The sequence below is a fragment of the Brachypodium distachyon genome, chromosome 2, assembly GCF_000005505.3.
Source record: "Brachypodium distachyon strain Bd21 chromosome 2, Brachypodium_distachyon_v3.0, whole genome shotgun sequence".
Lineage (NCBI taxonomy): Eukaryota > Viridiplantae > Streptophyta > Magnoliopsida > Poales > Poaceae > Brachypodium > Brachypodium distachyon.
Genome location: NC_016132.3, coordinates 16,690,314 through 16,711,394, shown reverse-complemented (window position 1 = coordinate 16,711,394; position 21,081 = coordinate 16,690,314). Strand labels below are relative to the sequence as shown.

General features: G+C 46.9%; 3 protein-coding genes across 3 annotated transcripts; 1 reads left to right on the top strand and 2 right to left on the bottom strand.

Annotated features, from left to right (window-relative positions):
• Positions 1–967: 967 nt before the first annotated feature.
• Positions 968–5,314, bottom strand: LOC100839604 (WD repeat-containing protein 55). The gene is made up of 15 exons (XM_003567991.3): positions 5,136–5,314; positions 5,005–5,037; positions 4,389–4,453; positions 4,081–4,168; positions 3,909–3,981; positions 3,573–3,679; positions 3,146–3,188; positions 2,986–3,042; positions 2,804–2,880; positions 2,105–2,150; positions 1,977–2,023; positions 1,805–1,878; positions 1,675–1,730; positions 1,446–1,605; positions 968–1,362 (listed from the first exon to the last, which is right to left on the bottom strand). The coding sequence occupies exons 1-15, from the start codon at positions 5,228–5,230 to the stop codon at positions 1,289–1,291; spliced, it is 1,095 nt and encodes a 364-aa protein (XP_003568039.1). The 5' UTR covers positions 5,231–5,314; the 3' UTR covers positions 968–1,288.
• Positions 5,315–8,720: 3,406 nt separating this feature from the next.
• On the bottom strand, positions 8,721–10,442 carry LOC100843340 (piriformospora indica-insensitive protein 2). Its single transcript, XM_003565958.4, has one exon. It carries the CDS (start codon positions 10,290–10,292, stop codon positions 8,889–8,891), a length of 1,404 nt encoding a protein of 467 aa, XP_003566006.1. The 5' UTR covers positions 10,293–10,442; the 3' UTR covers positions 8,721–8,888.
• A 6,158-nt stretch (positions 10,443–16,600) lies between these two features.
• Positions 16,601–20,907, top strand: LOC104582606. The gene is made up of 5 exons (XM_010232826.3): positions 16,601–17,635; positions 17,736–18,033; positions 18,175–18,275; positions 18,411–19,634; positions 20,456–20,907. Exons 1-4 carry the CDS (start codon positions 17,447–17,449, stop codon positions 19,491–19,493), a joined length of 1,671 nt encoding a protein of 556 aa, XP_010231128.1. The 5' UTR covers positions 16,601–17,446; the 3' UTR covers positions 19,494–19,634; positions 20,456–20,907.
• The last annotated feature ends 174 nt before the right edge of the window (positions 20,908–21,081 follow it).

Here is a 21,081-nt window from a genome sequence, read left to right as displayed (position 1 = left end):
GGAGCGGTGGGCCGGGTAGGTGTGGGCTCGTTATTGGTTGCACGGGCCGTGCCGTGCGGCGTGTGGACATAGCGCTCGCCCGTTAACACGCGGGACGCACTCCACCAAGAGCGGCACCGGCGTCGCGGGTTCAAATCTGATCGTCTTTTTAACTTGCCAAACAAAAAGCATTGGTGCACTGCCCGTCGGTCTTTCCTAAGTGCTCATATCAGGATGCCGGTGGGTATCCGTCAACCGTTACCTATCCTTAGCTGTGTGTTTGGGTCGGGTATGGGAAAAAAAAATTCCACATACGTAACGGGGAGGGTATGGGTATTACCCAAGGTCCTAAGCCTCGTACGATGGATAGGCCAAATCATAGCTTCCTGTTTTCTTCTCGATCCTCCTCTTCTCCTTCGGCCGCTGCCTCCCATTCTCACATCCTCTTCTCTGGTTCGACAATAGCCTGGCGCCTCCACCCTCCTACAACCCTCGCGTCGCCGCCCTCCTCCTCCTCACTGCGCCCCAATCCGCCGTCCCTCCTTTCCCTAGCGACCCGGCGCGGGAAGGCGCAAGGAGGAGAGTGCGCTCCTCCTCTCCGAGGCCGCCCTCTCCCTCCTCGCCGGCACGGGATGGCGTCGGTTCGGGCCGCCGCCGCCGCTTGCTCGATTAGGGATTTTTTTTCTTGATTTGCATCTTCTTTGGTCTAGATTCCAAATGATATCCAATGGATGTGGGTAAAACGGTAATGGGCAAATTTTGGGGAGGGTAAGGATGAGGATTTCTTTCTTTGGGTATGGGGAGGGCAAATCACGGGTTGACCCAAAACCTCCTCAACGTCATCCTGATGCTCATAAGAATAGAGTGTGCGTGTATGCATTTATAGGGGTGAGTGTACGTGTGTGTGAACGTCTGCGTTTATACTGTGTTCTCAAAAAAAAATGGTGCACCGCATAAAGAGCACCACGCGCAGGATACAAAGTATAGATAACGAGAAATCAAGCATAGTTTGTTGCGAAAATAGAACAGGAAGGTACATATGCTTAATAGACTCCCGGCATCGAGAAGAGTCATTTGCAGCCATTGTACATGCGTCTTTTAACTTAACACTCATACACCACCATTCAGAAGAGGAAGAAAAACTAATACTCCTACATCCCTAATGGAAACATCAACCACGAACAACCTCGCACTTGAATGGAGACCATCAACACTTCAGTGGCGGTCAAAACTGCTCTGTAGTAATTACGTACACAAGGATTGAATGATAATTTGCCCCCTGTGAGCTTCCTGGGTTTCGGCATGCGAGCTACAAATCTGCAAAGAAGTCTGGTGCGAGTCCGTTTGAACTCTTGCCCTTGCCTTTCTTCTTACTCCTTGATCCTAAACAAACAAAGAAGAGTAAGACACTACTGCTATGGTGATTAGCGGCTGCATGGTGTAATGCAAGGCAGACTCCGTGTTACCATTTGAAGCGCTTGGCTCAACGTCCACATCCATCTCATCATCATCGCTGCCGTCACCGTTCGCTGCAGCCACTTCGTCGTGATGATCGGCAACGTTGGCTTCGGCCAATTCGTTGTCATGCAACTGCGGACCACTCAAGAGTTCTTCCATGTCCCAGAGCTGAATAAATCAGGACGGCTGATTAGATCACAACATGGAGAGAGAGAGAGAGAGAGAGAGAGAGATCACCTTCAGTATTTTGTCATGTGAAATGCTGCCTAGATACTTCCTATCGTTTGAGAAAGCTGCAGAACAAAGATAATAACTTGAAACATGATATTTCTTGCAGTTCCTTTACCAAGAAATGGACTGGACATACCGAGGGCCTCAATTGGGTATTCTGAATGCTCCGCTAGTGGCTGTATTATCTTATTAGGTAAGATACCCACTAATCTGCATGCGAGAAAATATGGAAGACATGATCAAACAAATAAGATTACTGCTCAGGAACCAGAATCAGATCATGAAAGTCACCAAGGGAAAGTTCAAACCTGATCACACCATCTGATGAACCAGATATCAGAGTTTCTTCATCCAGCTAAAACACAAAATACACTCATCTTAACAATGATGATTGCATAAAGAAAAAGGCAGCAATAAAAAGTGTAGGCCTTCTAACCTTCAACATCGTATCAACAGCCTGTGTGTGCCCCAGAAAGCGGTCACTAGCAACAAAAGAGTATGTCAGCATACAACTGAAAAATCACTTGCAGACTTACATGATCTACCATCACAGAAATTGGCAGAGGCAAACTTGTTGAGCTGTTACATTCTAGCATCAGTCTGCATATTACATATCAAATTCTTCTCTGGCTTTATCAATAAATAATAAAATTGAGATGATCCTTCATAGTAAATAACGACTTGGAATTAACTACTCCCTCCGATCCATAAAAAGTGTCACCGAGCGACACTTTTTATGGATCGGAGGGAGTACATGTGTGGCAATAACTTAACAAACCCTCATATTTATCATAATTATATGGCTAAAGCTCTTATTGTTTGACCAGGATAGAATAAGAACCTCAGCATTCACAAACATAATGTTTACTGATGTAAAGAGTAGTGAAGGGCATATGTAGCTACTATTCAGAAGTAAAGCAGGCCGGCTAGCATTTGAAGGCAAACAGAGAACTAGAGAAAATCAGGTGTGTTTTCTTAGTTTCCTTTCTAGGGAGGAATATCATCGACGAAAACAAATCAAAGTAGCACTTGGACTCCCACAAACAACTTTCTGGACCAAAATAGCATGCAACGAAAATAAATCAAAGGGTGCATTTTATTTCTGCTGCTAGTGCAATCCTGAAAACACATTTACCTGCAGTCCTTAAAATGTCCCCATGAATACAACAATAGAGCTCCACTTGGAGTCCCACAAACAACTTTCTGGCCATTCTGAGAATCACAAAAATAAGCTATTGTTCAGTAATCATAAAGTATCAAAGTTACAGCAGAGATGAAGGGTGTCTGTCAGCAAAATTATTAAAAAGAAGCTATTACCTTCATTACCACCAAAGATAGCAATTCATCTTCTGAAAATTCAGATTGTGACTTTACCTATTAGTGAAATAGGCAGGACTGTTGTTATGGTTGAAGCCGAAGGTGAACTTATGATGATATAGTTCTTAAAAGTTAAAACCACCCTAGAAAGACAACTCACTTTGTTGCTACGAAGACTGTTTACAGATAAAGTCCCATCACCACTGCAAATAACAAGACCAAATTAAGCTTTAGTAACAATAATATCAAGGCAAAAAAGTTAATCAAAACTTTGAACAGGTAAAAGTGAACTGCCTAAAAAATAGCTTCAAGGATTCACATAACATCAGTATCATAAATATAACATCATGTACTGAATAACAGAGTTATTTCTCCATCTGAATGAAGTAAACCAAAAAGGAAAATCATTGAAGCCACTCCATGATGATATATAATGGACTATGACCAAGAGAGATTGGTAGAACCCGTTATGATTGAAACACTAAATCTGTGCGTGTATACAATAGGCCACCTGCTCCTATGAAAATAACGCTAAAGTATATGAGACTCATGCAGCACTCAAGCTTGCAGGAATGGAAATTGAGTACCTTGTTGCCAATATTTGATTTGAGTCAGAGACATAGATCATGTCTGATATGTAATCTTCATGGCACTCAAAAGAGTTGCAGATTGTTCGTTTCCGAGTATCCCACACCTAAAATTACAAAAATGTTTTACCGCAAAATGATTTTATTGAAGAGATTCATGTCTGATATTTATTGAAGAGATTAATGGAGAGAAGGAACAAAATATCAAGTGTCAGCTTTGAAAGTGTCCATGTGTCAGTCCAAAACATATGTATGCTTCCCTAACTGCTCAGGAATCAATGGTTAAACTGACCAACACTGAAACCTATACAGGTTGGAACGGTACAGTTTTAATACCTTAATGCAACCATCATCGTCACCTGAAGCCACTGTAGTTTCAGTAAGGCAGACAAGGCGGTTTACGCCCTCACTGAAAATATCAATATAAAGGAAACAAAAAGAAGGGGCGCCTTAATATTTAATTCCACGAGCAAAATCAATAACAGCACTGCAAACTGACAAAACTCACGCATGTGCATCCTCCAAACGGGCAATGGATTTGCCTGTTTCTACATCGGAAGCAACAATTGATTTATCAGCTGATCCCGTCAAAAGCACTGAAACAAGTCAAAACATCAAGAAGATCCACATGACCTGGTTAGAATCTGGGGTGTCTTCACCTCCCAGTTAGTTCTGGGATGTCACTTCCATAAAGATGCTAATTTTACAGTGCCAGCTTAAACAAATAAACAGAGCTGATGAAGAATCAGTCATAAAAAAAAGTGCGGATGAGTAGGCAAGCTGGGAGGTATTGGGAATACAGAAGGGAGTAATTACCAGTTCCCGAGTCCACGAAGCGAACAGCCCTACATGACTCCTCGTGCGTTTTTACCGCAAACAACCTTGGAAATTAGAAAGAAAATATATGACCCATCAATCTCTAATATATGACAACTACTTATGAATTGCGATAATGTAAGTGCATAACCACAATGACAGCTCGAAATTCGAACAAAGAAAAACAATTCCATATGAGAGTTATATACATCATTGATTACAGAGTCAGTGGGCCACTTGAAATTTGAATTCACATAGACCCATTCAACCCAAAATCGAATGCCTCCTGACATAACAAATAAAAAATGAAGCTGCCCATACGACATGCAAAAATAATACAGATGAACTTAATTCTACAAACAGATGTTTAAAAAGAATTATTAAACCCTAACATAAACTATTTTCGGTCAGCAACGTGAACTTTAGAACATGATGCAACTAACATACAGCAACTGGAAGCTCTAAAGTTCTAAACGCCAATGAAGCAACAGCCTGAAATTGATTGGCAACTGAACCTAAACCCTAGGAACACTATGCCGAAAGCAATGAAACCGCAGTAATAAGCAACATACAAAATCAGATAACCACGAGCAGAAGAAGGGGCGATAGTGAGTACCTCTCTGGCTGCAACCCCTCAGCATACCGGAACCTGCACAGAGCAGCGAAAATTTAGAATCGTTGCATCGTCGGGAGGGGAAGCGAGAAATTCATCGGAGCTTTGCTGGTAACGGTTGTGGCGGTGCGTACAGGTGGAGCTCGCCGGTGATGAGGGAGGTGGCGACGAGGGGTGAGGTGGGGTGGAAGGCGAGGTCGAAGGGCGTGTCCTCGTGCGGAGCCTCCATCGCGGCGGTGGACTGAGAGAGCGAGAGGCGGCGCGGCAACGCGGCTGGGAGAGAAGAAGAGAAGAGCAGGGCAGGTTTCCGAGTCTAGGGCCGCCGGGGAGATGTCGCGTTCGCGCAGAGAGCTACTGTGGGCTGGGCTTGGGCTGGACACTCGTGGAAAAGGGCTGCGAACGGCAGGAAATTTCACGGCCTGGTGACCCCAGATAAGATGATGGCATGAAAGCTGCACAGAGATTTCACGGCCCAGATCGTCAATTCTGGTGATCCTCAATAAAAAATCGCCACTTTTTTTTTCTGGTTCCTTGTAACCCCCCTGCCTTGGCTGCGAGGACAAAAGCGCCCCGAGTTGGCCGAGTCGCTGGGCAAAGTACCCTAAAAACTTGCACTAATGAGTACACGTGACCACGTAAATACGAGTTTTTTTTCTATTATTAGAAAAAAGGTTTGGTGGGTATATTTCAATAACCATTGGGTGAAGCGCATGCGGATATTGGAATGTACAACTCATGCCCATGTACTTGTGTGCCCACTTTCGAAACTGCTAGGTGAGCCCTGATTTTCGAAACCCCTTGCGCATTGCGGCTCGCCCCCTAGCCCCTCCTAATCTCTCTTCCTCTGGTAAATCGTCGTGACTTCTGATTCCCTCAGGGCTCGTTCGTTTGTGGTTTCCCCGGTGGGGATCAGTCGGGATCAACGGGAATTTGTGCTAAAATCTTGATAATCTCGGTTGATCTCGGCCGGGCTAGGACAAAACGAACAGGGCCTCATGAGGCAATCCCCGTCGCTAGCCACCTCCAGGCCTTACGTGTCGTGCCCTCGCCATGTTACATGTGTTGTCGGTCGCTTATAGAAAAAGTTGTACCCATTGACGGAGAAACAGTTGATGAGTAACTTCATGCGGGGTGGGTAAGGGTATAGCATAGACGTAAAGGGATAGAGTGAGGGAAAAAACTCACTTTTCTGAATCGTGGTAGCTACCACCGCTCTCTTGCTTGTGCTCACACCGTTTAGAGGACTTTGCCGTTGTGAGATGCTCACAAAGCTTTGCCGTTGTGGCTGAGAAATGCCGGCTCCACGTTTTTTGAACACCTCTGTTCATGGGACACAGGGGCAGCACTGCAGCTATTTTGCTCGGGGGAGGAGGGGGGGGGGGGGGGGGGGGATGTGTGCAGAAACAGTAGCAGGCGAGCTGACGTCTCAGGTGCTGTCCATGCATCCGCCTGCCAAAAAAGCCCCAGGGGCAGGGCCAAAAGCTCCCCAAACCACCACATAACATGCAGCACGTACGCAGACGCAGAGAGCATCAAAACAATCAAAAGGCACACGAAACAAGACATCCACCCATCCATTCGCCGTCTCCTCCGTCCAACGCCAGGCACACGACGAGCCAGAAGGCACAAGGCAGGCAAAAGCGTTTTGAGTACTCAAAGCGTTTCCCTCACCTCCACGGGCCCGATGAGGCGTCGTGACTGAGGCAAGACGTGATCAATGGAGTTATGGAGCCATATGCGACCCAGCTAGGCAGAGCGAACAGTCGAACAGCAATAGTGCGGCACTGTGCGTGCATTTCCTTTCCGCTCATTCTTTGCTCCTCCACCGCCCGGCACCCGCACTACGTCGGTCTTTCGCCTCCAAGTTCTGCCACGGCCGAGGGAGGGTAGGGCCAACACGTACGGGGGATTCGATCATCTGCCGGCCGGGCCAACCCACACGCGCACGCTCGTCGCAAGCGCGCACAGCACTCGATTTCCCCAGTCGATCGTGTCTGAAACACTGTGCCCCGGTGGAATTCGTGCGGCCCCGAACGAGCCATGTCATGTCACACGCCGATCAATCGAGCATTCGAGCTTAAGCGCGAAAGGGAAAGAGCTCCATGCAATGCATGGCGGTCCGAGGCTCCGACTGGATGCTTCGCTATTTCGGGACGCTCTCCACCGTTTGGTCCGTGTGGAGGAAGAGCCGTGAAAGATGACTGGCTGTCCGTGGGTGGCTTGGCTGGCCCAGTTTGAACGCCGCAAGGGATGAGAAATTCTTCCCAGGTCCACCGTCGATTTAAACCCTTCTCCCACAAATTCACCCGATCGTTTCCAGTGGACGGTAAACTCCCTAAACGGTCTGAATAAAGCATTGTTCATCTGATTTAAAATCTCCGAATGCTGACAATACATCACTTCACACAAGTTGGTACTAGTACGATGCAGCTGTTAGGCGATTCCAGCCGACAGCTGCACTGGACAGTCTGTGAAACACCCCCATTTTTTTCTTCTTCTTTACCTTGGCACATCAGTTCTCTCGCACAGTGGTCTAATTTGCGCCATGCCCCTATGGAGTATAGCTTCTCTCTAGACCTCGTAGGCTGGTACACTAACCTGGTCAGTCTCTTATCCTTTCATGTTTTTATCAACAGTTCGTGCATCATGCATGTCTCACTCCGGATGAACAAAGGCTTCAATGATTGTACGTCTAGGCATTTTTATCCCTGGTGATTGTATGGCATTTTTCTTTTTACAGTTTGACCCCCTTTTTGCACTAAACTTTAGGAACTCCAAAGAAATTTGTAGGACTAGATTCTTTTTTCAACGAGACTTGTAGGCCTAGGTTTGTTTAGGAATTTTTATATGGTTCACTTCGTACTCGGTTTCAAAGAATTTTTTTCCATGAAGTCCAACATTTTGAAAAAAAAAATCTATGACAACTATGCTCAAGCACATAATCGCCAACAATTTATCTGTTTTGCCGATAATGTAATCAAATAACTAGAGATTTTAATACTGTTTTTTTTCTTCTTCTTATGAGAACAGCATGCCATGGTATTTGATCCTGTTTTTTGGTAGTGTCTATTTCTCAGTCGATTGAAAAATAGTTATTTCTCAGTCAACAATCGTAGCCATCCAATTAAGATTTTCGTATTCATCGGATCAACATTAATCTTACACACGAATCTCAAAGTTTGAATTAAAAGGTTGTTATCATCGACTAAGAAAATAGTTATTTCTCGGTCGTCACAGAAATAGCAAAACCGTTTTTTTTCTGTTCATGTGTTTTGAAAACCCCATCAAAAAGGTCATACTTGCTTAAAAATTTAGAAGTGCTAATTCACTTTTTTTAGGAAGGAAAACTTTTTAAAAATTAAACTCAGATATTAGACTCTTTTGAAACGCCGACCGGAGGGCCGTCCTAGTCCTAGGATTGAATGGCCGTGGCAAGCATGCACGCGTGAAGCCAGAGTGAGTACACATCATGGTACAGAGAGCGGAGACTGAAAACCCTGAAAAAAAACTGATGCAAATTGAAGCGAGGCTTTACTGCCAGCTGGGCCCCACACCACAGTCCACACGGACACAGACAGAGCGTAGGAAGGAAGGCGGGAAGCCGCCATGATTAGCAATCCAGTCACTGGTGGCTTTCGTTGACCGCCGGGGCCCAGCTTAACAAGGCCACGAGACAAAACGCTTAATGGGCGTCCACGCGCGTGCCAATGCGATCGATATCAGCCGTAGTAGCACCACCGGTTTGGACTTTGAGAATTCTTGCCGGCCGCAATGCCGTGGCTTTGCACAAATCGGCAACATATTACATACAGATACAGGTTAACAGAGAGCTATCAATGCAATTACGCACAAGAAAGAGACCAAACAATCCCCGATCCCGCAGAACTTCAGAGCAAGAAGACGACGCAGCAGCAGCAGAGCAACACGGAGGCGGCAAGCCTGAGCAGCAGCCCAGGCCAGACCAAGCTCCCCGCGGCGTCAGAGCTCTCGCCGCCGCCGCCGCCATGGCAGACGCTGACGCCAACGTCCTTGACATCCACAGCCCGGTCACCCACGCACAGCCCGGGGTTACCGCTGAGGTCGAGGTTCCGTCCAAGGCGCCTCAGAAACTTCCCGTCGAACGGCACTTCCCCATCAAGCCCATTCTTGCTCAGATTCAAATGGTACATCCGCTTCAGCCGTGTCAGCCCCGGCGGGATCCTGCCGGTGAGGTTATTATCCTGCAGCGAGAGCGTGGTGAGCCCCGACAGCAGCCCGAGCGTGTCGGGGATGGGACCCGAGTACCCGGAGCTGGCGAGCCGGAGCTCCTGCAGCCGCGCCATCTTCCCCAGCTCCGGCGGCAGCGGCAGGCCCGCCATCGCGTTGTTCTCCATGATCAGGTACTGGAGCTCGCGCATCCCCGAGATGCCCGCCGGTATCCCCCCGCTGAGCCCGTTGTTGCTGAGGGATAATAAGGTGAGGGATTTGAGCGCTACGATTGAGGAAGGGAGAGGGCCGGTGAGGTTGTTGGAGCAGAGGTCGAGCTTCTGGAGCTGTAAGAGGTTGCCCAGGGTGGCCGGGATTGGGCCGGAGAAGGAGTTGTAGCTCAGGTCGAGCCCGGCTAGATTCCGGAGCTGGCTGATGGTGCTCGGGATGGAACCCGTGAGGGAGTTGTAGCTGAGGTCGAGGTGGACGAGGTTTTTGAGCTTGCCGATGCTTTCAGGGAGCTCGCCACGGATGAGGGAGTTCTGGGAGATAGTGAGAACTTGGAGATTGGAGAGTGATGTGAGCTGCGGCGGGAGCGTGCCGGAGAGTGAAGGGTTGGAGCGGATGCCGAGCTGCTGGAGAAGGGAGGAAGAAGAGGAGAGGTTGGCGGCAGGGGGGAGGGTGAGGCGCGTCGGGGAAGAAGGGTTGTTGAAGCAGGAGACGAAGAAGATGGAGCGGAGGTGAGGGAGGGAGCTTGGGAGGAAGGCGTGGGATGGGAATGTGGCTGTGGCCTTGCAGGTCGGGTTCGGCGGGACACCGAAGTCGAGCCGCGTTACGTGGAGGAGCACAGTTGCCGGCGCCGGAGACGAAGAGGAAGGCCCTTTGGTGGTCGGGTCTGCAGGCTTGCACTCGAGGCCGGGCCAGGGGGAGGAGCAGGGGTCGGCGGAGGAGGAGGAGGAGCGCCAGTCGCGGTCGGAGGAGACGGCCTCCATGACGCGCAGCAGCGCCTCGCGCTCCGCCGGGTCCATCATGGCGCCGGCCACGGCCACGGTGGCGGAGAGGATCAGGGACATGAGGAGCGTGGCGACGGGGCCGGAGGCTGGCATGGCTGACGGCTGGCTTTTCTTGCTTTCGTGGTACGTGCTCTGCCTGCCTTGAGTCCTTGACACGCGCGCACGGGGGAGGGGGTTTCGCTTTTTGAGGCCGGCTCGGGCTTTCGGTGTTCGGGAGAGCGAAGAGGGTTCGAGGGGAGAACAAGAAGCAGAGCGTGCTTATTAATGTGGGCGGTGGGGACGGAGGGGAGTATCTGATGTGACGGGACTGGGGCCTGCATGCGCCCGTACGGGTTTGCAGAAGAGAGCTAGGGGAGAAAACAGTGCGTGCGTGCGTGCGGTGTCGGGGAAATCAGGAATGGAAATCGGCTGTTGCCAATGCCCACCTCTCTCGATCGATCCTCCCGGGCCGGGCCGGACCCGCTGCTCAGCGGCAGAGAAACGCCGCACAGCCGGAAAACATCCGAAGTTCCAAAGAAGAAAGAACCATATACGAGCTCATTCACAAATCGACCGATCGGTCATCACGCTACGCACGGATCGTTTGATTGTGCTTGTGTTGTGTGGGACTGTGGGCCGATCGGCTGAGCGTAGCCGTGCATAGGCCGGCCCTTGGTTAATTCCGTCTAGCACTACTAGTGGCTTGGGCGGCACCGCATGCACATACTGCATCTCCGAATTATGACTGGTGTTTTGGTGGGAGCGTGCACGTGAGGCGGTTAATTCATGCATGCATGTACTACTAGTTGGTTTGGTCAGAAGTCAGCACTAAGTCAGCAGACTCGTTGATCGAAGATGATTAAACGTTGCCACAACGAGAAGACTAGTGGAGTAGCTAAGATAGAACTGTTTGTGAAGTGATACGTTCCATAAGTACGTGCATGCATGTGCATGGAGATCGAGCTAGTAAATGCACCATGTAGCTACTAGTAGAATCGGTCAGACACGGGAGACATGTACGTACAGGAACAGGAACAGCAGTGGATTTTTTGGAGCAAAGCATTTACTAACTAGCTAGAGACGCATGCAGCAAGCCAGCAAGTGTACCCCCTCCTCTCCTCCCCTGAATTTTCCAAAGACAGATCGGCGCGCATGTGGATCGCCCGATCTCTACAGGGACGGCACGATCAGATCAGGTGTGAAGGGCTCGTTCGTGTGATGCGCAGCAGCCGGGCGAGGCCATGCATGCATGATGGCTTCAAAGGTTCATCGATCGTGCATGCATGCATGCATGCACTGTGCCACTCTGAGCTCCGATCCGGCCAAATGGCCGATGGATCGAGTTCTTCAGGCGGTGACACCTCCCTCTCCAGCCCTCAGGTGATGTGACAAAAGATACGTACCTGATTACTTGATCAGACGGTGCCGGCGGGCCCTCCGGTGTCGGGGATCGGTGTGGTTGAAAGTTGACTGGAAAAGCAGAGAGGGCTGAAGTGACCCGTCGACGATCGCTTTTAGCTTATTCACGTACGGCGTGCAGCGACGCCATGTGCGCGTTAACGTTGCTTGTACATACGTACCGGCCCGGAGAGACATGCCGCCATGGGCCGGCGCGCGTCACCCAACAAAGGAATCCTCCGTTTCTTTACAGAGAAAACACATCACGCTTTCATCCATCCACGATCTGCAGTAAGAAAAGGTGTACCACAGTCTTGTACGTACGCACGTACGTTTTTACGTGGTAGCTGCCAAATTGGCGTTGGGCGCTAGCTACCCGCTCTCTCCGATTCTAAATTGTTGTCGAAATATTACATGTATCTAAACATTTTTTAAAAACGGATACATTAGAAAATCGCGCGTATGCACGGTGGACTATTCATTGGGTCGATCGGTCAGGTCTCACGTGCGAGAGAGATCGAGCCGGCCGGACGGACAGCCTCGTCTGTGTATGCATGAAAAGTGTAAACAGTCTCGTGGCAGCGAAGAAGTTTCACTGGAATAGAATGCGAAGGGAGTCGGAACAGGGAGAAGAAAAAACAAACCATGCGTACGTACAACGTGTGACTGACTACTCACGAGCGAACGCTGTAGCCAAGAAAAACATGCACTAGCGTCTACAAAACAGGACGAACTCTCGTGAAGCATGCTTTGGTACCAAAACACTGTGAAACACATGACCGATCATGTCCATTGTTTTGTTCACCCTCCTTTTCGAGAATCTTTTTTGTTGATCCTCACACCAGAAAAAACATTTTTTTCCCCATACTACTCCGACGCATCTCATGAAACACACGGGCGGTCTAAAGATGGGCTGCATTTTGCGGAAATATATGCGGGCCCACTAGGCTCATTCTGGGGTGTTAAGTCGTACGTGTAGGCCTTTCCAGCGATGGCCCATTTGACTGAAATACACACTTTCGATTGCAGATAACACAGGTTGTTCCCCTAAATCCCGCTATAAAAAAAGGTTGTTACCTTAAAAAAATGGTTGATCTTTTTTTAGGAAAAAAAAGGTCGTTCTAAAACAAAAGATAACTTCATGACGCCAAGTCAAGTCTTCCATGTTGTATCGTTCTTCCATGTTTGTTTGTTCGTTCGTTCTTTGGTGTATCGCCAAGTCGCCGATCTATCGGTTCAAAAAAAAAAAGAGTTCTATTAATTGCTTTTTTCAAGGGAATCGACCTATTAAGCATCGTGCGCAACGCAACGCAGTATATCGATCGGATAGGTGTAAAATTGTATGCTGTATCAGTATTTTAGTCGGAATCGTGTTTATCTATCAGATGTAATCTGCAAACAAGGGAAATGCGTGCGCGCTTGGCACCCTCCTTCACGACCTGTCTAGACCCCTCTGGTCGTGCCGAGCTCCGGTCCGTTTGGCCGACCAGGCGCTCGCCTCTCTGTGTTGCGTTACTCTGCTTAATTGATTCAGGTCGAGGGCCCGCCCACGCAACGGAAAATGCGTGATTATAATCAACCAAATGGTCATCTTTGCTTGCATTTTTTTAATTGGAAATTGAACATTAAAACCTGTGGTTCGATCAATTCTTCTGTTTCTTTTGTACATGCAAGGCATTAACTACAGGTGGAGTTTACTAAGAGCAATAAGCATCACAACATACAACATATTGGATGGATGCATGCAAGTAAGATGGGCAAAAGGAAAATTGTAACATCATCAAATTTTATAGAACAATTTACCAACATTTACGACTCTAAATTAAGATGATTGCATTTCAGGTGTACTACACTATAGATGTTTTATTTATTCTCAGTATGTTTTTATCATAAACATATTTCAGACTGAAAATTGAAAATTATGTTTAGTGTCCTCTCCGTCTATTCTTTTCGGTTCATGGAACAAAGGGTCGATTTTTTGCATTTGCGGCACATGAAACTCCAGATATCCAAGTGCTAGCACCGATTTCTTCCAACTATGCTGCAACAAAGTTCTGGTATACATGTGAGAGATCAACCCATTTAACCAATTGATCTGTTCGAATTGGCCCGTTATTGGCTAGCTCATTTAGGATGGACGTTTCATTTAAGAGGTTCTTAAGCTCTAATTGCGTGTGTAATTGGATGTTGAGTTATACAGGATTAGAGGACAAGCCGGAGTGATTAGACGACAGAATCCAGACTTAAAAGGAGTCACTGTTTGTTACAGTGTTACAGCTCAACAGATATTGTACTCTCTCCGATCCATATTAATTGTCCCAAATTTGTACAAATATGAATGTATCTATGCCTACAAACAGGGACAGGCCTACGGCCCGTGCTATCCGGGCTGTAGCACGGGTCCAGCCCAGCTAGTTGATACAAGATATATGATTTTTTTAGCCCATGTATTTGACTCCGGACTGCATAGCCCATCCATCCAGGCCCAGCGTAGCACCCCCACTCTTCCAGCCCAACATCGTACAGGCCACGCCACGGGCAGCCCAGGCACATCACGACGCTCCGTCGATCGATCTGCCTAATCGACCCACTCCCGCGGCTCCTTGTCTTCTCTCTGCCCGCCTGCCCTGTTTCCCAATTTTCAGGCAACGAAGAAACAGAAGCCGCCGGCCGCCACCCCAGCCCTAAGATCCTCAAATCCCTTAGCCACCTATCCCAACCACAGGCAGCCGTCTGCACAACACACGACGAGGTGCAGGCGGATCCCTTATTGGCTACAGGGACTGATTGGCTGATTCCAACCCCGTTCCTAATCGCTTTTGGTTCGTGTTTGCATTAGAAATTTTGAGTGATTCATGAATCATGATCCACCATCAATACTTGTTGTTCGAGGTCTAACTAGATTATTTTTAACTTAGATGGAGAGATTCTATCCAAGATTACAAGATTTTAGTAGTGCAGAGCATAAACAAGCACACATTGAGCTTAATAATCGAGCATGCATTGAGCGATAAATGTTTTCAGACGCCACCCAGAGCCATCGTCAGAACTTAGTGGTATGTTTTGTATTTCTACTTTTAATCTTATTACTACATGTTGTCATTCTCATTTGAAATGTCCTTAGATTAACTTTTATTGCTTTAGAGACAATTGAAGTGTTTGGGCCGTTGATTGAGTACTTTTAGTACAGTGCAATTTTATTATCATTTAGAATTTTTTTGAGTGTATCATAAGTTAGCCCCCTCTTTTATTTGTTCCTGGGTCCGCCACTGCCTATAAACCGTTTAGATACATGTAATATTTTGACAATTAATATGGATCGGAGGGAGTAGCTATAATTGGCTCACTCTGCAATAAAGCATGAGATGTCTCGAATTAGAACCGACCGTATTTCACATTGGTTTTAATATTTAAATATTCACTTTATTGGTGTTCCTTTTTTCTGTACCCACAACGGTAACCTAAGCTTCTTTAGTGTTTGTTGTCATAAGCAAAGAAATTATCCTTTTCGATTCTCGGTTCTGAATCAAATTATAATCTCAAAATCTGTGCCATGATAGAATCATGATCTTTCTATGTGCTGTTTTATTTTCAGCATTTTTTGCAACTTTTTAGAAAGTATTCTTTTGTTTTTGGAGCACCGGGTACATCTCGAGGCTAGGAACACCTAATACGTTCTCTCCTCGGAGTGTTTTGGCTAAACCAGTGGTGATTTCGTCACTTACAAGCGACGATCAAGTGTTTGAGGATCAAATCGATTTATGACAACAGTGAGAAGATATTGTTCATTGTCTTATGTAGCATCCATACTGAATCATTAGCTTTTGATCCAACTATAAAAAATGAGCGAAGTCGGCAATAACTTTTGATCCAAAGACCTATCACGTTTGCTTGTGAATTTTAATTTCAAACCATTAACAAAAAAAACTGGTAACTATTCCATCATATTAAAAAAAATGCATCAACAAGATACTGTAATCACGTAGGCCATCATGTGGTTTGTGGATATTAAGCTTCATAAAATATTGGTGGAAAGATATTATGGTGCATCCACTTATTATATAAAGAAGTGATTATAATATCTTGAAAGAGAAGTAAGATTCGAAAGACATGTTTTATATTTTAGAATGTGCGCGTGCATGCATGTTTGCTTGCATTTTTTTTAACTGAAAAAATGTTGTGAGTGGACTGATCGGCCAAATCGCTGTACCTGCATATGAACATCTCGTTTCGCGGTTAATTTGAACATCTGAAAAATGTACTCACTAGAAAAACAAACGGTTTTCAGGGGACGCTTTAAAAACAAAAAAGTGCCACCTACTAAACCATCAACCAAATTTCTTAAATTTAATCAGAATACTTTGTCCATGGAGAGCCATTGAAATCCAGTGGCGGAAACAAGGCCACCGATTCTCTTCCTTAGAAAACCTATCTAGGGTTTCATCTCCGGCATCATCCGGGAGATTGTCGGCTTTCTCCTCGTCCACCGGTAGGGTGTGTGTAAGAAGGTCACGATGTACCGGTGAGAGCTATAGTTTTTTCTGTCTAATCGCTTTGGTAGGGCGGCCGTTGGCATGGAATAAGGTCTCCTCGCCTCGGCCACGTTCCGGTGGTGCTTCATTCCGTCAGGAGACGTGTGGAAGTTGGTGTGGTCCTTGCGGAGGTGTTGTTTTGTCTTCAAGATGGTGTTCCGGACTCCGATTCTCCTCGAGTTCATCTGTGAGGCTGGAATCCACAGAGCAACGGACTAGATTCTTGTCATCCTCTCGGAATGATGATGTTAGAGTTTATTGCGGTGCATGCACGCCGGTGAGATCCGGTGTCAGGAAAAAAGGAAAGTAAAAGACCCATATGATGCGCCCTCCACCTTGTATAAATAAAATCAAATTTATGAATCAATAAAATCATATTGTTGTTCTCAAAAAGGTATAATTCGTTGTCCTAAAAAATGACTAATCTTCTCTAAACAAGAAAAAAAAAGAAAAAAGAAAAACTAGTGGTACACGTCAATTCTCTCCTCCTCCTTCAGTCCTCCTGCTTCTCCATAGTCCCAAAACTCGCACCAAGCTTCCCCCTTCTTGCTCCAAAAACTGGTACTTCCCCCTTCTCGCTGCAAACTCGCACCAAGCTTTTATGGCGGCGTTGGCTTCCACCAGTCTAATTGCTTCTTCAGCCATGAGTGATCAAAGCCCCCCTTGGTCGCTCCCAGCGACGCCACCATGGGCCGCCCCTCCTACGCCACGGAAGGGCCCGTGGTGGTGCCAAGGCTTAGCGGCGGCTGGCTTAGCTGGCCCCACCGCCCCAGGCCGCCGGAATGCCAGGTTGTGGGGACCCACAAATCGCACTTCGAGAAGATTTTTGCCTCCCTGGCTCGGCGCTGGCTGGCTCCCTCCCGCTTCCAAATCGCCCGCCTCTCTCTCTCTCTCTTGGGGATTCCTCCTCCCCTTCCCGGCTTCCCCCAACCGAATTTCTCTTGGGCATTTCCTCCTCCCCTTCACTGCTTCCCCCAACCGAATTGAGAGAAGAACCCCAAGCCCCAAGCAACATTGCAACAGACTTCCGTCCGTCGTCATCGTGGAGATGCAGGCAGTGGTGCCCCAGGGTGCGCGCTTCGTGCGGCTGCACTGGCGCTGCAGCGGTCACCGGGGCCGCACTGTGTACCTCGCCGCCGACGAGGACGGGAGAGGCATCAAGCTATCGGGCTTGCGCGAAGCGCCACACACCGTGTGGGCACTTGAGCATCTGACGGACCCGTATGGCGAGCGGGCTTTCCTCCTCCGCGGCGCCTACGGACGGTACGTCGTCGCCGACAAGTACCAGAGGCCGCGCGTGATCCAGGCGACCGGGTGGATGAGGTCGCTCCACCTGAGATGCCGTGGCAGTTGCTTCAGACGGGTGGCGACCTCCTCGTCGGAAGTCGACTGGGCGGGTTCCTCCGCGCCACCATCAGTTACCGCTACGCCGATGTGGTTGTTGGGGAAAACGACGGGAGCACCATGCTCCATTGGGGCGTGGAGGTCGTACCCTCGCTTGTCCACACCGCAGATAGGATTGATTCGGTAAGCTTCTTAGACCTTAGTTCCGTTGCCCCAGAATGATTCAAACTGGTTGATTAGTTCTCAGGAGGCGATTTCTACTGATGGTGCACTATGATTACAGCTTATGCAACTCCAGAAGCACACCAAGGTGCAGTGGAAGGGTGAAGGGTCCAAGATTATACGTTACGTCAAAGCTGATCTAGATGGCGTCATCAATGAAATGGCTTGGTCTAACATCAGACTGAACTCAAACAGTCTAGTAATTACAATGCAAATGATCTTGCAACAGGATAATGATGTTCTACATGCAGCAATATGTGTTAGGGGAGGCCAGTATGGACAGCTCACACCACTCCTCGTGGACCTTCCTACAAGCAATGATCGTGTCGATGTAGTACTTCTTAGTCCCAACACCGCAGGTTAGGGCATAAACCAACACCTTACGCCCCAAATTGCTGGCACAAGTAATTTTTGTACTAAGCTTTTCAGCATATATATGTGTATGGCTGTTCTTGTTTCTGATATTAATGTGCTTCCAATTCCTATTTTGGTGGTTTCAGTGCACCTTCACCTACTGTACCCGGAGTGGCGTGCTGAATCGATGGCGTGGCCTGTACCGCTTCCTAGATTAGCAGTCGCTTCCTCCGCAGAAGGGCCAGAGGTAAGCACTAGTTGAATTTGCGCACATGTACGAATTTTATATCGATTGGCGATATTTCTGTAGGGTTTGAGCATTCCGGACAAAATGGATTGCGCACATGTATGAATTTTATATCGATTGGCGATGTTTCTGTAGGGTTTGAGCATTCTGGACAAAATGGATAAATATTTACCTGATGAAGTACTTTACTCCATAGTGCTGAGGCTTCCAACAATGTCTGATATAATGCACCTGGCATTTACCTGCAAGTGGTTTTACCGGAAGCTTGCAGCCATTGGTTTCGCAAGAGCTTACTGCCATGAAAGACAGAACTCAGTCCGGACACTTGTTGCAGCAGTTAATTGTGAAACAGTGGAAATAGCAGCCACCGCCCCCATGGAGCATGTTGTTGTCGCACTTGATGCGATTCTGGACAGAGGAAGGTTCCGTGTTCTGGATACAAGATTTGGACAAGTCCTGCTGTATGATGAAACAATTGGAGACATGATCATCGCTAACCCAATGAATGGTGATCAGATACATCTTCCAACCATAGAACCTCCTGTGCTGCACACATTTTTGGCTGCCGGACTAGTACAAACGAAAACAGGCGATCGGTTGGTAATGGCTTTGTTTGCCAGACGCACATCCTCTGTGCTGGGAACAGATTGTGCTTGGATATGCAGCTCACACCTCTGTCCCGGTCCTGCAAGGTGGATGGGGCATTCGCAGCCCGTCAGGTTCCGTCTCCCCCAGTCTAGATTGCAGATCCGCAGTCCTTCAATTCTTGCAGAGGAACATTGGCATCTCTTATCTTTTAATGATTGCATCCTATCTATCAGTCTAGATGGCGAGCATGCCCTGTCAAGGCTTGCACTTCCTTTTGAGACAAGGGTTGATAAAGTACCAGCGCATCTTCTTGCCAAGATCAGGGATGGGAGCCTTGCACTTCTTGTCCGTGAAGATGGCGTTCTTACAGTGTGGGTTTATAGGTTCGTGAAAACCCCTAAAAACTGGGAATGCGAGCAGTACAAGAGCTACTTTGTCGAAGATCTCGCACTATCGTCTGTAGCAGAAGAAAACAGTTTGATTTTGAACCCTCACTTGATCGCTTTGAACATTGAGACTGGGGACTTCAGCCTTCCATTCCAATTACCAGATGAGTATGACGAAGGACAAGTTGTGAACCTGAAGATGCCTTGGCCTCCTCGGCCTATATTGGTTGCCACTGGACCCTAAGGATCAGTAGACGTTCTTTGCCTTTTCTCTGATTCTGTTTCGTACATGATGCCAGATGCATACCCCTATGCTGTTCGTGCTGTCTGCACTTTTATTAAGAAGGAGCTTGCCTCTCAACTCAGAGATGATCTTCTTGCAGTTGTAAGTGACATCCAGCAACCACCATATTTTTTTCTGAAATTTTTCGCCAATGTTCTCTATTTTAGTCAGTGTAATCACCATGACTAGGGGTATTTTATAACAAACACTGGCTAAAGTGGTCTTGGACTGGCTTTGGTCTTCTTTCAGCTGTATCACCTTAATTAAATGCAATGCTGCGCGCAAACAATTCGTTTACTGCTATACATCTGTTAGATTAATAACTCCACTTGCTTGCTGCACTTTTGACCTTTTATTTAGTGTTTACTTTTGACCTGTTAGTACTGGATTCTCCGGTAGTTTCTGTAGTTCTAGCATGCATGGCATCGGCAGCATCAAAAACTTCCAAAGGTAGATTGGATGCTATCAAGGTTTTATATATTGTACTGATCTGATCTGCTTCCTGCAACAACTTCCATTCCACTGTCATATATCACAGATACATATTTAAAATGCTCACAGATAGTACTACGCATTAAGTTAATTAGCCCATGTCATGCCTCTTGCTAGTAATATTGATGTTGCTCGCTATTATATGGTTGTACAGAACGCAGGAGTAGATCTCATCTTGGTCAGTTGAACTACCGGCCACCGCATTTTGATTTTCAGGGAATTGAATGGCTGGCCTGAATTGCCTTAAATAATACATTGAGCATTTCAGTTCTGATTTTGTTTTCAGTTCTCAGTTTTCAGATATAAAAAATAGAAAAACATGTTTTCTCTGTTGGATAACAAAGACATATTTTTCAGTATAATTTGTCTCGGTTAAATGCAAAAACATTTGTATTACTAAGATTGGTTTTGATTGTGTTGATGTGCTGTAGGTTAATTCGCAAACTAAGTAGTAACAATGAAGATTCACAAACTGGACAAGAAATGCCAGCCAAGAAAAGGAGAATTTCGAATCCGACTACGAGCAAATCAAGTTCAAAAAAGGACTCACAAGCTCATGCCTCAATGCAGAATGCACAAGTGCAGCAATGTCATTGAGAGTGGCAGTGGAATATTTTGATATTTTAGTTGATCTGGGTTGTTTCTGCTGGTAGCAGTCTTTTGATTTTGTAGTTCCTAATCTGAATGATGGGAAGAGTGAAGTGCTGAATCTGTTTGGGATGGAACTCTGGTAGTTTATAACTGCTTAAAATACAATTGTGGATGATAATGCAATGCTGGGGCACATTATTTGAATACTGCTATATGTGATATTTTGGGGGCAGGTTACTGAAGTGCACCTATTTGTTTAAGGGCAAATTTCAAAGTGCATCCAATTGGTTTTTATGGTGCAGTTCCAATTTGCTTCCATTTGTTTTGTGGGCATATTTCATAGTGCATCAATATTGAATTTAGGGCATATTTGGAAAGTGCCCTGAATAGTATTGAGTGCATATTTGAAATGGTGCCTCCATTGTTAGGGGCATTTTTCAATTACCAGATGAGTATGAAGAAGGAG